At 32.7% G+C, this 19,362-nt stretch overlaps 1 protein-coding gene across 4 annotated transcripts in view; it reads left to right on the top strand.

Moving 5' to 3' along the window:
* LOC128249403 (uncharacterized) overlaps positions 1–19,362 on the top strand; it is a 162,529-nt gene that overhangs the window by 66,399 nt on the left and 76,768 nt on the right. For 3 of the 4 annotated variants that reach the window (XR_016244400.1, XR_016244401.1, XR_016244399.1), the window contains 2 exons: positions 1,602–1,752; positions 14,412–14,591. Coding sequence is in view for 1 of the 4 variants with exons in the window: in XM_052972939.1 (XP_052828899.1) it covers positions 1,602–1,660 (59 nt within the window). In the remaining 3 variants the exon portion in view is untranslated. Of the gene's footprint in view, positions 1–1,601; positions 2,599–14,411; positions 14,592–19,362 lie in introns of those variants that run through there. The other variant, XM_052972939.1, reaches the window with a different exon arrangement.

The following is a 19,362-nucleotide window of genomic DNA, read 5'->3' as shown; positions in this document are numbered from 1 at the left end:
GGATTCTTTCAGTTTCCATCTACCAAATCCACTCACAAGGCTTTGGTCGACCTGAGGTTATAGTAGAAGACACTTGTTCAAAGTGCCACTCAGGGGCACTGAACCCAGAACCATGTGGTTGAGAAGCAACCGTTTTATCACACAGCACATCTGCTAAGGTGAAAAAAAAAATTGATTGTGGTCTTAAATTGTCTGGCACAGAAAGCAGAAACACGCGTGTCTAATTAGTGAGCTAAGTTAAACATAAGTTAGCCAAATACTTTTATAGAAATAAAAAAAAAATACAAAATAAACCAACATAAAAAAAACCTGCTCTGTTATGGAATATACCAAATCTCATTTAATTTTGATGACATCTTTGTAACAATCACAGTTTCAGATACATGCTTACTACATACTGAACTACTATCCTCTGGAGAAAACAGTTTGTTAAAGTCATGTTTATCCACTAATTTCTCCGGTGCACATTCTGTGAAAATCGGTTGCATGATGTCCGGCTATGAATTAGATAGCTTGTAAATTATATAAGAAACTAAACTGGTTTTAACTCCGTTACTTCCTCTAGAAGATTGATGCTAGTAGTTACGGCTAATTTAATTTTTCTTTCTGATTTGTAAGAGCTTGGCAGAAATCTATCGTTACTGTTGCATTTAATTGAGGATGAAAATCAATGAAATCTAATTGATGGGAATACTACACAAGCTTTTAATGCAGATAGGGCGATGGTGATGCAGTTGCTGTTTGAACAGCGTATATATTCTAACACGTTACAAACATCAGTTTTTCGAACAGGAAATGCGATTTCGAAAAGTGATGTGATTCGCTTTAGCTTTTAATTGATTTTAGTAACTGTTCGTTAAGAACATTCTTGCATACACTCGCATAAGCACGTGTGTACGTACGACAAACACACACACACACACACACACACAAGTACACACACATATATATATATATATATGTATGTGTGTGTGTGTGCATGTGCGCGCGCGCGTGCGTGCGTGCATGTGTGTGCGTGTGTGTGGGTGCGCATACACAATTTTTCTTTGTTTCTTCCTTTCGCGATCATGCAAAATTGGATTATTGACGTTAGAGGTACTCGATCTATTGCCGCAAATCAATAGAAAAAAAAGATTAAAATTAGCTTAATCAATAGAATCATGGAGATTAACACAGAGTACACACACACACATATTTATATATGTATATATATATATATATATATATATATATATATATATAACATCCATGCATATATATACACACACACATATATATATGCTTATATATATATATATATATATATATATATATATATATATATATATATGTGTGTGTGTGTGTGTGTGTACATTTATATACATCAATATGCATAAAGTCAGAGAATTTATATAGATTTCATGCACATGCTCGTGTGTTTTATATATATCTCTCTCTCTATCTATCTACACACACATGCACACACATATATGTACACACACATATACATACAAACATGCACATGTAAATTCTAATACAAGTTTTAGTAATTGATGATTTCTTTCTTACATTGGCACAAATCTAGATTTTGGCTGATGATATTTAAATTTACCTTCCAACAGGTAGCCATGTATCGCCCCCTGGAAGGAGTAATTGCAAATTGCATCTCTGCAGTATTTGAACCGAGGATACAAAAGGACGCAGCTGAATACCTCAAAACATTTTGCTCGACACCAAACGATGTAACCTTTACTGTTATAGATATTGCAATTGGTAAAAATATTTTTGATGAATTATTAATCCACAGCACTCTTAAATAACATCGACAACCAAACTATTTCTCCAGGTGTAACGCTTGGGTAATTGTGGGTGGAGAGTTTTCTTGCATCTTCATCTACTTGACACAACTTAAAACAGGCAGTAAGGGTAGATTCTTTTAGAGAAAGTGCTTGTTGCAAGGCTGTTTGTTTTGTAAAGAATACCATTGTGGCCATTCTCTAGATCGACGCTTAGATGAATGATGGCTGGCTGCCTCTCATGAATGGGAAAACTGAAGATGCGCCCAAAAGCCTCATTGGTACAGATGTATCTTCCTCTGTCATACAGTGCGTCTTCGTCATTTTTAATTATCTGCTGACTGCCATTCTGCATAAGAGTGCATGTTGCATTTAAACCTTTGTTTAGATGAAATGAATGAGCGTTTGTGTGTGTGAGAGAGAGAGAGAGAGCGAGAGAGAGAGAGAGAGAGAGAGAGAGAGAAAGAGAGAGAGAGTGAATGCCACTTAGACATCAGCCTCTCTCTGTGTCTTCTCTCTGACACACACGCGCACATATATACAAAAAAAAGATGTATGCATATGTGTTTATGTATGTACATATACATGACAACACACCGTTTGACTGACTGACTGTCTCATTATCTCTCTCTTTCTCTCTCTCACACTCACACAAACACACACATACATAAATGTATACAAACGTACTTACAAAAACACACGTGTGCGTGTGTGACTGACGGGTGTGTGTGTGAGAGAGAGAGGGGGAGGAGAACATTGCAGACAATGATTGAAATAAACATGAAGTGAAAAATATTGTATAAATAAAAGCTCTTGTACCGAATATTTAAATTTGTGAACTTAGTAAATATTTCTTTCAGTAATGTATCGTAGTTGTTTGCAAATTGTAAATTAAACTTTGAAAACCTCAAAATAGAGAGTGAAAGGTTTTGCAAATGAAAACGGAAAACTTCAATACCGAAGTTGACATTAAGAAACCTTTTTAAAGAAGTGAATCATATATATATAAAGCAATATTATTTATCTTTAATAAAAAAAGAAACTGAAGACCCTATTATGTGTTCGGGATCAAATTATTCATGCATCCCAAGTATGGAAGCAATTCGCGCAGTTGTTTTCACGAGAAAAGTAAACGCACGCACACACAGATACACATACATACACACACAGAGGTCTATTTTATATAAGAAGATATATATATATATATATATATATATATATATATATATATATATATATATAAACAAATAGTAAATGAGTATATGCATATATACGTACAGGTATGTGCATACCGACATCCACATGTATGTATAGGTGCATATCTGGGTACAGGACATTGCAAACAAAACGTAGACAAGAAAACACACAAGCCACATAGAGAACATTTTCCTTCATCAGCTACCCCCGTTTAACACCGGCGTTTCGAAGAGCTGGATATATATATATATATATATATATATATATATATATATATATATATATATATATATATTATAAGCTTAAAGCTTATAAGTGATCAAAACATCGCAGAAAACGCACATTATTATTATTATTATTATTTACAGAAATGTAAAATTCGGCACCGCTTTACAAAAACATCGCAGAAAAGACACATGCGCGTTCGCAACTTATATACCCAAGTACAAACGTACATACGTACGTGTAGACTTGAAAGAATCTATCAATAAACGATCTAAACTGAAGCTCTATCTGTGTGTTTGTTCATGTATCTTTGTATTTGTGCGTGTCTGTATGTATGTGTCTGTGTGAGTGTTTCTGCTTGTCTGACTGAAACTCACTCATTGAGACACATCCGCTTTCATAAGCCTTCGCAGAAATTAACCCAATTAGTTGTATAGACAATGAGAAGGAGCCGCTTCTTGTTTATCAACTCTCTTTTCTTTCTTTCATTCTTTACTGTGGTTAATTTATAACTTAACATTAAGGATTCTATTGATGTGTCTCGTAACCGACATGTATCAGCTGCGACCAACTATAATATTTATCACTGAAAATTATGTAGTAAAACTGTTTTGTCTTTGTTTTGTCATATGAACTCCATTTTACTGACCTAACAACAGACGACAAGCTGTTAAGAATTAATAATAATTTTAAAGTTTACAATCATTTTATTTTTTATTGGCTTCAGTCATTGGACGGCGGCCATGCAGGAGTACTGCTTTGAAGAATTTTCGGTCGAATGAGTCAACCCCGGTACTTTTTACTTTTTTAAGCTTGTTACTTATTTTATCGACCCCTTTTGCCGAAATGCTAAGTTACGGGGAAGTAAACACACCAACACTGGTTGTCAAGCGGTGGTGGTGGGGCAAACGTGGACACAAACACACACTCACACACACTCACACATACGTACACACACACACACACACACACACACACGCACTCACACATACGTACGCCCACACACACTCACACAAGTCTCTCTCATATACATACACATACACACGCGCGAACACACAGAAAGGACTTCTTTTCAGTTTCCGTCTACCAAATCCACTAAAAAGGGTTTGCTCGGCCCGAGACTATAGTAGAACACACTTGCTTATGGTGCCGCGCAGTGGGACTGAACCTGGAATCATGTGGCTGGGAAGTAAGCTTCCTATCACTCGGCCATGCTTGTTTTATGATACTTTTAATTTCAACGAGTGGTCTTTTTATTTATTTGTTTTACGAAGAAGAGTTATGCAAAAGAAACATTAAAATTGAAGACGAGAAAGATACTTTCATGAACTTTAATTTAAATGGGAGTATTAATAATAGAATGTGTATTTATTGATAACAGGCTGTTGTCTCAACGCTACTGCTATCTAGCACCTTCGGATGATCTCTACTCAACCGCTACACAACTGCTACTCGACTGCTACTCAACACACCTACCACGGCCAGACTACCTTTATTTATATGTCTTGGGAGATCCTACTTCTTCGCCTGGGGGCGTCGACACAACACAGGCGATAGAAAATCCGGGAGGATATTTTGTTGATAACTCTTTTATTATTTTACTTGTTTTAGTTATTAAATAGCAGCCATGTTGGGGCACCACCTTGAAGAATTTTAAACGAACAAATTGAAATCTGGTACTCTTTTACTTGTTTCAGTCATTTGACTGTGGCCATGCTGGAGCACCGCCTTTAGTCGAGCAAATCGACCCCAGGACTTATTCTTTGTAAGCCTAGTACTTATTCTATCGGTCTCTTTTTGCCGAACCGCGAAGTTACGGGGGCGTAAACACACCAGCATTGGTTGTCAAGCGATGTTGGTGGGACAAACACAGACACAGAAACACACACACACACATATATATATACATTTACATATATACGACGGGCTTCGTTCAGTTTCCGTCTACCAAATCCACTCACAAGGCTTTGGTCGGCCCGAAGCTATAGTAGAAGACACTTGCCCAAGGTGCCACTCAGTGGGACTGAACCCGGAACCATGTGGCTGGTAAGCAAGCTACTTACCACACAGCCACTCCTGCGTCTATTATACCGTTTTTGTCGAACCAATAAGTTACGGGGAAGTAAACTCACCAACACCAGTCGTGAAATGATGGGGGAGGGGACAAACATATACACATATGTTTAAGACAGGCTTCTTTAAGTTTCCTTTTACCAAATACACTCAAAAGGCTTTGGTCGGCTCGAGGCTATAGTAGAAGTCACTCACCCAAGGCGTCACGCAGTGGAACCATGTGACTGGTTAGCAAACTTCTTATCATACAGTCAAGCATATAATGGCTACATTTTAAAATATTTCTTTTATTAGTGTATAAATAACTTAAGTCAGTAAGCTGGCAGAATCGTTAGAGTGTCGAAAAACTGCTTTCCATTATTTCTCCCAGCAGTTTACGTTCTGATGTTCAAATCCTACCAAAATGAAATCTGCCTTTCATTCATTCGGAGTAGGTAAAATACGATAGATAGTGTTTCGTAAGTCTTTAAGCAATCTAGTGTAGAACCTATTTAAGTGCAAAACACGGGAACGAGAATTATCATATGAGACGTACTCCGAGTCATCGTTATCGTTGTTAATTTTTCATATTTCAAAATATAAGAAATAGCGATTTTAGTTTAATTATTCCAAAATAATGACGATCACAATGATAAAGATGATTGTCACTGTTGTTGTATCGTTGTCCTCTCACTACTTAAAATGTAACAAAAGTGAAAAATAAAAAGTGCATTTGTTAATTGCAATCGTAATTTTAACTACATTGTTTCTGTTTCTTTGGAAATGTCAACCTGTGCTACATACATATACATACACGCTCACAAATACTCTCACGTAAACACACATACATATATAAATACCTGTCAAACGTACGTTCTCGTTCGTAAACACACACACACACACACACACACACACACACACACACACACACATATAAAGGCTAAACATTAGTTACCAACTGGAACGAAATCTATTTCCTGTCTTTGACTTTTATGCTAACCTATCCATGAAATTTATATGCCAAAGCAAAGTTATGAGACCATTCATAATTAACTGTAAGGACAGATGAAATACAGATGATTAAGTCTAATGACCAAGTTTGGTGATCTCTAAAGAAAACAAAAACAAACAAACAAAAAACAAAAAGCAAAAATAATTCTGATTGTAATTCAGCCTAGACAAATGTCGAAGTACTTCACTCTGGCTATACGAACGAGAACGTATGTTTGACAGATAAATGACTTTTGACTAATGTCAGTATACACATTTGCTTGTTTTTGATTTAGTGATTGAGCGATGGTTAATAAATCAGACATTAAAACAGACATAAAAGTTCGCTGGTATTGTTTAGCTACAATGAATTATAGGTATAGTTGTTATATATGAAACGAGTAGAGATGACGACACATGGTTTGGGACACAGTACCCCACATGTTCTGTGCACACACACACACACACACACACACACACACACACACACACACACACACACACACACACACACATATATATATAATACTTATATACTGATCGAGTCACTATTGTTACTCTGAAGTCTCGCTTGTGCATCCACCGAGTCATCAGGCAAGTTGTCTCTGCCTGATCCAGATGAAGATTCAGAGGAACAGAAGGAGATTGAGTCAACAATAATTAAAATATTGTTAATTTTTACTATGGTACTGAAAACTCTTTCTTCCTATATACATATCATTGTGATATGGGTATGTCTGATTTTCATTTTCGATTCTTTTCGTCTATGATACTGAGTCTTAAAATCTCCCTCGATTTCGCTCTTGTGTACAAGTGAAAACTGTGGTTTTGAGTCGTTTTGACTGCTATTTTTAGCATGCTAGTGCTACAAGTAGTACTCATTATCAATTGATAACTTTGCCTTCAAGGTTCTTTTGCGCATGCTAGTCACTGATATTATTGAAAGAGAGAGAGGGAGAATACTATTATATACGTATGGAAGATCCTGGAGGGACATGTTCCAAACATGGGCATTAAAGCGAATTTTAATGCTCGAACTTGTAGGTACTGTCAGCTTCTTCAAACTCACGAGCAAGAACACTCTACTGTACCAGTCTAATATTCAGAGGTTCTCAAACATTCAACTGCCTGCCCCAAAAAGATTAGAAATATAAGAGCGACCTCTACTGAAACTTTCAAAAAAGTACTGGATGAACTCCTAACGATGATACCAGACCAACCAATCATTTAAAGATACACTCAGAGGAGATCAGCAACTACAAGCTCGATCAACAACAACAAAACAAAATGAACAAAACAATATAGCTGGTGAGCCAGCATGATCGCAGTCTGGCGATTGAAAAAGAATAAAAGAATACACACACGCGCGCGCACGCACGCACACACACACACACACACACACACACACACACACACACACACACACACACACACACACACACACACACACACACACACACACACAACCAGCCGAAATTGCAAAGATAATCTGGAACTCGACTGAGAAGAGAAAACTCTGAATGACCCGTCCTTGTTTTCTCTGTATCGTCTATCTGGATGCTTTGTTGTCCCTTTTTTGTATCACCTAACTGTCTGGATGTTTTGCGTTCTTGTCCCATTTTGTATTTTTTATATATTAAAAAAAATGTATATTCATATCTATCTATCTATCTATCTATCTATCTATCTATCTATCTATCTATCTATCTATCTATCTATCTCTCTCTCTCTCTCTCTATATATATATATATACATACATATACATATACATACATATACATATATACATACATACATACATACAGTTTTCAACCGATTTTCTTGAAATGTTATATACAGATGGAATAGGATCTTAGAATGGGTTGAGACAAATAAATTTTTACCTGGGCCACTCAAGCAAAGCGTAAGATGATTTTTGATTAACTGATTAACGAAATTTGGCCTAAATTGTTGCGGGGTTAAAATGTCCTTCAATTATTTCAGCATTCTCAGGTTGCTGTAACATGTATATTCTTAACACCTGCACTGAAACTTATCGATTCTAAACGTTGTAGCGTTGTGTACTAAAACATGTAACATGTATTTTCTTAACACCTGCACGTAAAATTATCGATTGATAAACGTTACAACTGATATTTGATTCTCACGATCAGTGGAACTATACCCATGAAACACTGTTCTCAAATTAAGTGCCAGTTCTCTAAATAATATTTTGCTTACTTTTCAAACTTTTATGTTTTTTTTTTTCATAGCACTCCTTTACAATTCCCTTCTTGATGTTTCCATTGATTATATATTTGCAGCTTTCCACTCATCTGATTTTCTGATCCCACACATATTTGTATTATTGTTTCGTGAATGAATTTGCTTACGCCTTCTATTTTCTGTCCTGTGTATTGATTTCATTTTTCGTCTGAGAAAAATTAGGCATTGTAACGGTTACTGAGAATATCCCCCGCACCTCCCGGGTATTACTGGCTACCTCAGCTAGAATATATATATAAATGCCATAATATATCAACACCCACAATTCGTCACCTAATAATACTTTAAAAATACGCATGCAAGTACATCGCAATACATAGTAGTACATGATATTTTACGCGGACACAAACACACATACAATTTCACCATACCACACACACACACACACACGCACACACACACACACACACACACACACACACACACACACACACACACAAAACATACACACACATATATATAGTATACAACTTTGATAACTTTGATAGGTTTGGGCCAGTATAGGCCCAGGCCATGTCTGACTTAATTTTCTTTTTTTTCTTTTTCTGTTTTTATTCACCCTTCCACTTTTTGCATTAACCTTCATCTTGTCTTTTCTCGTTATTTCTCATCCTGATTTTCAAATAGTATAGTCCATGTTCTCAGAGCCTGAACTTACTTGGAGATACAAGCCGTGTTATAAAAACCTGCCTAGACACATTTCTCCAAAGCTAGAAACTATTAGTAACTCGTATCTTTATACTCTGTGCATTGAATGACGTTTATACTCAGTGGATGGAATAATTTCTTTGTTGATCTTAGCTTAACAGAACTGCAAACTATAAGCATACATATTCATATATAAACAGACATATACATACACATGCACACACATAAACACACATACACACACACCCATATATATATATATATATATATATATATATATATATATATATATATATATATATATGTATGTATATATCTATGTACATTCATAGTGCATACATAGATTCCTACATAGGTACATACATGCATACATACATAGATAATATATATATATACACACATATATATATATATATATGTATATATATATATATATATATATATATATATATATATATATATATATATATATATATATATATATATATATATATATATATATATATATATATATATATATATCTACATATATACATTTCTTTATTGTTTCATTTTCAGATATTCACTATTTGTGATTAATTCCTTTGCTATTATGTTCCATACCATGTTCTATGTAACAGACGTTCTCTGTTTTCCTTTTTGCTTTGTAAATATTGCGACGCCAATGATAAATGGTGTATGATGCATTTATTATAATAAAATATACATCTGTTGTTGAGGCTGCGAAAATATGAAGATTTCAGATGTCAGCCGACTATTGACATTTGAAAGGTAAGCTGTAACGCCACACACACACACACACACACACACACACACACATGTTTGCGCACACAAAGATAACATACACTCACACACACACACACGTGCGTACGCTCACATCTCATCTTTTCAGTTTTCATGCTTGCGCATATCACGTGTGTTGTTTGTATATTATAGTGTATAATTGCACCCATATGGTAGCCAAACTTTTCTTCATAATCTCTCAAATGTAAACGTCCATCAAGAGATATTTCCATAGAAACGACAAGTTTTATATAAAATGTCAAGGACAGGGAGGTGGCGCTACGCATCTTTACGAAGTGTTAATGGCTTCCTACCATCACCAAAATGTATAAATTTTAGACGATGTGATTCTGTTATGATCTAATAACTGTAGAGAATTACAAAGTATAACGCTTGAGTTGGGTGCAGGCACGGCTACGTATTTAACAAGCTTGTGTATCACTCATATGATCTTCGGTTCGGTCCTACTGGGCAAGTGACTTCTACTATATCTCCTGGCCGACAAAAATCTTGTTAGTGGATTTAGTGAAGAGAAAGCAAAAGAAGTGCGCGTTATATGTATACACAAACATACATACATATATATATATATATATATATATATATATATATATATATATATATATATATATATATATATATATATATATATATATATATATATTTATATATATATACATATATATATATATATATATATATATGTATACATATACATATATATATACATATATATTTATTTATTTATTTATTTATTTATGGGTTTCAGCCAAGTGGCTGCGGTCATGCTGGTGCACCACCGTGATTTTCCGTCTTTATGCTGTGCTCTCTTCACGTTCCTTGCATGGCTCTTCTCCCCCACCTGATATGGTCCAATCAAGAGTTTTGATGGCACATCTGGTGTATAAGAGAATTTGACATCGCTGCCCTAAACTGCGTCTCATTACGAGCCATTGGTTCGTCTGGTATCGTGGAGAGGAAAGTGTCAAGTTTTGTCTTGAAGACCTCCGCATACATGTCTTGCATGTCTCTCAAATGTTTTGGCAGGGCATTGAAGAGCTGAGGTCCTCTGAAACCGAGGCTGCTGCAGTATCTCGTTATTATGTGAAATATATATTTATATATGTATATATATATATATATATATATATATATATATATATATATATATATATATATATATATATATATATATATATATATTTATATATATACTTATATATTTATATATATACTTTATATATATATATATATATATATATATATATATATATATATATATATATATATATATATATATATATATATATATATATATATATATATATACTTCTTGGACCGGGAAATAGCTGTAAATGTTCAAAAATTCCACTTGCAGATTCTCTGAGAAAGACTTTTGAAGTAGAAGTGTTACTGATGAAGAACAGTTAATCTTTTCTCATATCCATAACAGTTCATCAGATTATTTCGTTTTCAAATGATCGACAATTTTATTTTGAATACTTCGGGCATTGCATTCGGATAGAAATGGAACTGAATTTATATTTTCAACTATCATTATACATGAATTTAACTTTTCAAGGAAAGATCACATTAAGCCTTGAGAATAAATTTATACCTTTTCCTTTTAGCTGAATAGATGTTTTTAATTTCGAAAATAGCCGCTCAATGTGCAAGCTCTAAATTTGATGTTGGTTTAGGAATTACAAGATTAATCTTTACCTTTCTGATCAAGAAAGGACTTTAGTTCTTGGTTCAATTCGAAAAGTCGATGGACTATCTTCCCGTTTGATAACCATCATACAGAAGTGTAAAATAGTAATACATCAAAATCAGTACTCATTCGTGATGTCAGTTTAGTTTAGATGATAACTATTTACAGAAATAATACCCATAAGATTGTTTAAGTATTTATTCTTAATTCACAATAAGTCAGTCTTTAAATCTTCGCTGTATTTAAATTTCTTGACAATTTTACTATAACTTACATCAATGCCTATTTTGATATGTTAATGTAGTGTGATGGACGAGCGGTATACGCGTAGAACTTCTACTCTTATTTAAGTGTAGTGGTTCAACTCTTAGCAGGTGCATTTTTATTTCATATTCCTTTTTAAATCGTGCATAAGTATATAGAATGAAACGATTGGTGCATTTTCTTCATCCACACCGTCCAAGTATCAAATAATTTTGAACATCAGTAAGCTAGTCCATAGACCATAAATTACCTATGACCGAGCTGTTCAGAACAACTGTCTTAAGTGAATAAAGAGAAGGGTTCATATAGTTGTCTCAGCTGTATTCATTGCTTCTTGAAGTATTCAGATACTATTTGGAGAAATAACGAGGAGAAAATGTATTTATCATTGTACAGAGATTCTGTTCTGGATTGTTTAGCACAAAAGTTTCTTTACTGGTGTTCTTTTATACATACTTTTACATACGAGCCATGCTTACATAGTGTTCTTATGTTCCAAGTCAACCAGGGAAAATCAAATAATACTAATTACATTCTTTGAGACGAAGATAATAAAAGACTAGACTTTACTTTAGACGGTGATTTTGCAGCTCATTTGGTCAGTTAAACTAAATAGAAAGATATTGCTTTGTGTTGAATAAAGAGGAACATACATACATGTTCATTATTCATGTATATGTATATATATATATATATATATATATATATATATATATAGACTGACAGACAGACAAACACACGCACACATAAAAATATGTAGTAGACATACAAACATGACAATATTTTTCGTACGTACACATACTGAACGATAGAGAGAAAGAGAGAAAGAGAGATGGGGAGAGGGAGAAAGGAAGAAAGAAGCAAAGAAAGAGAGAGAGAGGGTGAAAGTATCTGTTTGAAAATTAGTTTATAAAAAGTCTTTAATTCTATATAATGGCAAAATTTAATATGTTATTGAAGGTGGTGGTAAGAAACGTTTTTAATACAAGTTAACCTCGTTACCAGTTTGCAATAGATAATTTAAACGACTTCATTCAAAAAAATTCTATGTGTTCAAAATCACAGAATTAGAAACGGATTAAACACCCCTCAGAGACAGAAAAGGAATTATTTTGACGATGCATAATCGATCATAGTTGAAAGGATGAATACAACGAAATAGAGAGAAGAATTTCTAATTCATTTTAGACGATAGCAGCTAAACCTTTATCACAAGTGGCTGGTCATTATTACTAGAAAACACCCACAAAAGAACTTGCTCACAAAACGGATATTTCTCAACAGTAATATGATATAGTAACAATAGTTTTGCCTTCACTGTAGAGAGTTTTATCAAACAGAGCAGAGAATTTATAGAAAAGTAGTAAAGAGAAAAAAAAGTTTTTGTGTATATTATTTGAAGGGGAATTGTGATATATATATATAAGTTTTAACCATTTAGAAATATCCAAATAGAAAATTCCCTTGAGATAAGTCTCGACAAACTATATCTAAAGAGAGACAACATTGGGGTTTAACGCCCCGTTTAACTTTGATTAACACCAGCCTCAAACTGATGACTAGAATCAGGTTGTAACATTGTAACATTGGCCAGTGTAATTTAAACATAACTTCTACATTAAGATTTTTTTTTCAGTTACGGATTTACGGATATCTGACAATACTGATCACATTTAATATGAAATATTTTCCTTCCAGCAAGATTCAAATTTGAAGGAGATATGAATAGTAACAGCTGTATAGTGTTTGAATGTGTTCATGTATATGTATATGAACGAGCGCTTATAAACGAGACTAAAACTGACAAATGAATTAATGAATTTTTCGTTGATTACACATTGGTTTACACAATCTAACCACTCGTTAACTTCTACCATTTGAAACAGTTTATTGTTGCTATTTTTTTTTTACAGAAACGAAACAAACACATTTCTTCGGAGTGCTGATCATATTAAGACGTCGACGTACATTACCCATTAATTATAGTTTGATTTGTTTTCTTAGAGTAATTCGTTCATTCAGTTTCTGACCTTGGGTAAACTTGATATCAAAAATATGTTTTAAACTAATTTCTCTTAACTTAATATTGATAAAGCCAAATTGAATAGATTGAGCTTTTGTTTGGCTGCTTTAATAATTGCTTTATGTTAGCTATTTTAATGTGACGATGGTTGAGAGGCATTACTAACGTAACACCTCGATATCAACTCTGCAGTGGATGGAAAGTTCACACGTTCGTTATTTTAAATATCGTTACCTTGACAATAACCCACGTAAGCCGATCAAAAAGAGCCTACAGAATACACGTGGGCTAATAATTCTAATTCCGTATTCCTTGAAGCTGACAATAATGAAGCGGTCGTGAGATGAATAAAAAGCTTAAAATTTCATGAGCATGTGTAGGATACTAATTTGGTGGCTGAAAAACTTGAGTCAGTGTTAATTACAGTTTTTTTTGTTATATTAATTATTAATATTGATTTAAAATTTTCGCACAGGGACAGCAATTTTCGCGGAGGGATTAAGTCAAGTATATCGACCCAGTGATCAACTGGTACTTATTTTGTCGACCTTGAAAGGCTGAAAGGCAAAGTCAACTCCGGCGGCATTTGAACTTGGAACGTAAAGATGTATGAAATGCCGCTAAACATTTACCCAGCACGATAACAATTGTGACAGTAAGCCATTAATACTGCAACTTCTATTATGCAGTCATTATTTAATTGCTGCTCGAATTGAAATGTAATAATGTTGGATTTGAGCTCAGATTATCTTGTCAAGCATGTGAATGGAAAATATTTTTCTTGAAAGAAATTCATTCAATCATGAACATATACAAGCTCAAACATACAAAAATCTGTCTATCTATCTATCTATCTATCTATCTATCTATCTATCTATCTATCTATCTATCTATCTATCTATCTATCTAGCTAGCTAGCTAGCTGTCTGTCTGACTGTCTGTCCATCTGTCTGTACATAAATACATGCATACAATATATATATATGTGTGTGTGTGTGTATATGTATATATATATATTTATATATATGTATATTTATATGTGTAAGTGTATGTGTGTATGCATATGGAAGCAGTATTAGTTCAAAATTAGCGTTCTATATGCATATTTAAAATGTGTATCTGCTGAAAGCCTTTGAAACTGCAGTATTCATCTTATAATGTTGATAACGCAGAAAATATCAGTATTAGGTTAAGGTTGCAGAAGAGTGAAATAAAACATAGTGAAAAATATTATTCTTCGAGAGAGAAGAAAGAGATATTCCCCATGGACTGGTTTTAGTGATGGGGAAAGTGTTGAAGTCATGTATATATGCATGTATGTATACACATGTCTATGTATATATATATATATATATATATATATATATATATATATATATATATATATATATATTAGAAAAAAATAAGGTACTCAGAGATCTGGATGGCTGCACATTTACAGATTTTTATTAATATGTCACCTATTTTTATAAATCATATATTAGCGCTTGCATCTATTCTAGTAGAATCTTCAGATTAAAATTTTTGAGGGGATTCGTTTCTTTTTATAGTATTGAGTATGTAGGGATGGAGAGATATATAAGATAGTAAAAGAGGGTGAGGAATGGGGAGAAAGTGAGAGAGTGTGTGTGAGTTCTCCTCCATGTTTAACAGTTGGAAGAAGGCAGTCTGGGTCAAATTCTTCTTTTGGCTGTCTCCACACGTATACTCGCCCGGTGGTTGGAAATAAGGTAAAGAATGACTCATCCAATAAAATAACATTCTTCCACTGCTCTAGGGACCAATTCTGTAGGTTTTACCCCACTCTAAACGCTTTGCAACGTTTGTCCTTGAAAGTAGTTGTTTTCTTATTGCAGCCCCCCCCCCACTTGAAATCCAGGTTTGTGCAGCTACCGGCAAATAGCTTTTGTGGAAACCGGATTCTGGAAGTGGTCATTAAGCTCTGCAGTAATTTTGGGAGCTGTACTTTTGTGATCCTTTCTAACAATTTTCGTAAGAGTCTGACGGCCCCTATCCGAAAGTTTTGGTTTTCTTCCGGAATTTTGTTTCGGCGTGGAGGTTTTCCCTCTTTCTGAAAGGCTGCCATTACTTTCGAGACAGTACTTCTTGATATACCAAATATTTCGGCTGTTTTCGTTACGCTAGCGCCTGCCATACGAGCACCAACAATTTGACCTCTTTGAAAGTCCGATAGATCTGTCATTTTAATGAATTTTAATTAGCTTTTTCTGATAATATCTGAAAAGAAACAGCAATTTTAGCAAAACATTAAGCAACAATAATAATGAATCAAAGGACATAAAAATAAACAAGCTTTTGAATGTTATGATACTATGTGTTTCCATTATTTTGTCCAACCCCTATATATATATATATATATATATATATATATATATATATATATATGTGTGTGTGTGTGTGTGTGTGTGTGTGTGTGTGTGTGTGTGTGTGTGTGTGGCTGTGTGTGTATAGCAAGCTTCTGTACATTTTCCACCAAGCAAATCTATTCACAAGGCGTAGTTTAATCCAATCCAGCGGTAGAAGATATCTGTTGAAAGTGCCATGAAGTGGAACAGAACCTGCAAGCATTTTGTTTCTGAAGCGAGATTCTTTAAACATATAGACATGCTTGCATCAATGAAATGTTATTTTAAAATATTAAACGTCACGAAATTTTGATTATAAGTCTCATGCTTTGCATCTACGGATTGATGTCATCGGCAAATATGAGGCATTAAATACGTGATTCAACTGTCATTTAACCAGCAATTCAAACATGATAAATATACTGAGATGACGATTGCTAGAGGGATTAATTAAAATCAATTCCAATATAATGGTATTAATTATGTTACTTACCGAGTTATATCAGTTCGAGAAATGAAGGTTTCACATGAAACATAATCAACATTAAAAGCAATACATTAATTCCAGGAAATAAATTTGAAGGAAAGCAAAGAAAACATAATAAATAAAGGCTAATGTAATAAACCAAGAAAATAATAATACTAATAATAACAACAACAACGACGACGACAACAGCAGCAACAACAACAGCAATAATAATAATAATAATAATAATAATAATAATAATAATAATAATAATAATAATAATAATAATAATAATAATAATAACAGTAGTAGTAATAATAATAATAATGATAATAATAATAATAATAATAATAATAATAATAATAATAATAATAATAATAATAATAATAATAATAATGATAATAATAATAATAATAATAATAATAATAATAATAATAATAATAATAATAATAACAGTAGTAGTAATAATAATAATAATAATAATAATAATCATAATAATAATAATAATAATAATAATAATAATAATAATAATAATAATAGTAATAATAATAAACATGAGAATGTGGCAATTAGAAACCGTGTATATACTCCTTGTCAAAATAGTAATAGCAATGACACACGATTATATATATATATATATACACACACACATATATACATACAGGTATATATACATACATATATATATATATATATATATATATATATATATATATATATATATATATATATATATATATATATGTATGTATGTATGTATATGTGTATATATACATATGCATATATGTATAAACAGATACATATATATCTACATATCGGTACACGTATGTATGTATATATGCACAGATGTGCGTGAATATAGATAAATGAAAGACCTATCTATAATGATATACAGAACGACATAAGATTTCACTGAAATGAACAATATGAATACACACACACACACACACACACACACACACACACACATATGTATATATATATATATATATATATATATATGTATATATATATATATATATGTATATATATGTATATATATATATACGTACATATATATATGTATGTATATATATATATATATATATATATATATATATATATATGCATACATAATACATGCATACATATATATATGTGAAGGCGTATGGCTCAGTGGTTAGAGCATCGAGCTTATGATCGTGAGGTTGTGAGATCGAATCCCGAACCGGGCTGCGTGTTGTGTTCTTGAGCAAGACACTTTATTTCATGTTGCTCCAGTTCACTCAGCTGTAGAAATGAGTTGCGACGTCAAGCTGTATCGGCCTTTCCCTTGGATAACATCGTTGGCGGACTGCTAGTCTTCCATAAACAATCTTATCCGGACTTGTGCTCGGGAGGGTAACTTTCTAGGTGCAATCCCATGGTCAGTCATGACCGAAGGGGGTCTCAGATGTATGTATGTATGTATGTATGTATGTATGTATGTATGTATATATATATATATATATATATATATATATATATATATATATATAAATGTATATAACATGCATGTATTTTACGTATACATGTTTGGAGTGGGTGCATATAAGACCTATCTATGCACATGCACTTATAAGAATATTTATGCATATATACACATACATAGATACATACATATATACATGCATATAGCTATATGTATGCGTATGTATAAATAGATACATACGAACGTGCACGCAGATGCATACACACATTTTGGGTTTTGACACAGAAAGAGAAAAGCTAAAGGGATACAGGAGGAAAAATTATTGTCAAATAGCTATTAAGACAGAGCATCAAGAATATTTCTAGAACGATCAATATTCAAAACGTTCGATTGATGTACAACGAGGCTGTAGGCAGATATATATATATATATATATATATATATATATATATATATATATATATATATTATAATAGTTTTCCCAGAAGATGTAGCAACCGTTACCAATATAGCATAAGTATATATATATATAAGTATATATAGCATATGTATATATATATATATATATATATATATATATATATATATATATATATATATATATATATATATATATATACACATATGTATATAGAAAGCTATTTATGTGTTTGTGTGTCTTGTGTGTGTGTGTGTGTGTGTGTGTGTGTGTGTATAAAATATAAGATAGTTTGATTGATAGACAAACATACATACTTATATACATACATATATATATGTGTGTTGAATTATAAGTAGATCGATAGATAATTAGCTAGGTAAATATTGATATATATATATATATATAAAGATATGCAGTCAAATAACTATATAGACATTACAAATAGATATAGAATAGGGCACACGGATCTACAAAATCACACACACACACACACATGTATAATGTATATATACATGTACATAGATATACGTATATATATATATATATATATATATATATATATATATATATATATATATATATATATATATATGTATGTATGTATGTATGTGTATAAGTATGTATGTATGTGTGTATATGTACAGAAAGATTTACGGCTAAATAAATATATATTCAGATAAAATCTGAAAGATGGTTATATATGAATAGAAACATAGATACCTA

This window comes from Octopus bimaculoides, chromosome 1 (assembly GCF_046866305.1).
Source record: "Octopus bimaculoides isolate indiv1 chromosome 1, ASM4686630v1, whole genome shotgun sequence".
Taxonomy (NCBI): Eukaryota; Metazoa; Mollusca; class Cephalopoda; order Octopoda; family Octopodidae; genus Octopus; species Octopus bimaculoides.
Note: the sequence above shows the minus strand (reverse complement) of the source record. Positions and strands in the feature narration are given on the sequence as shown.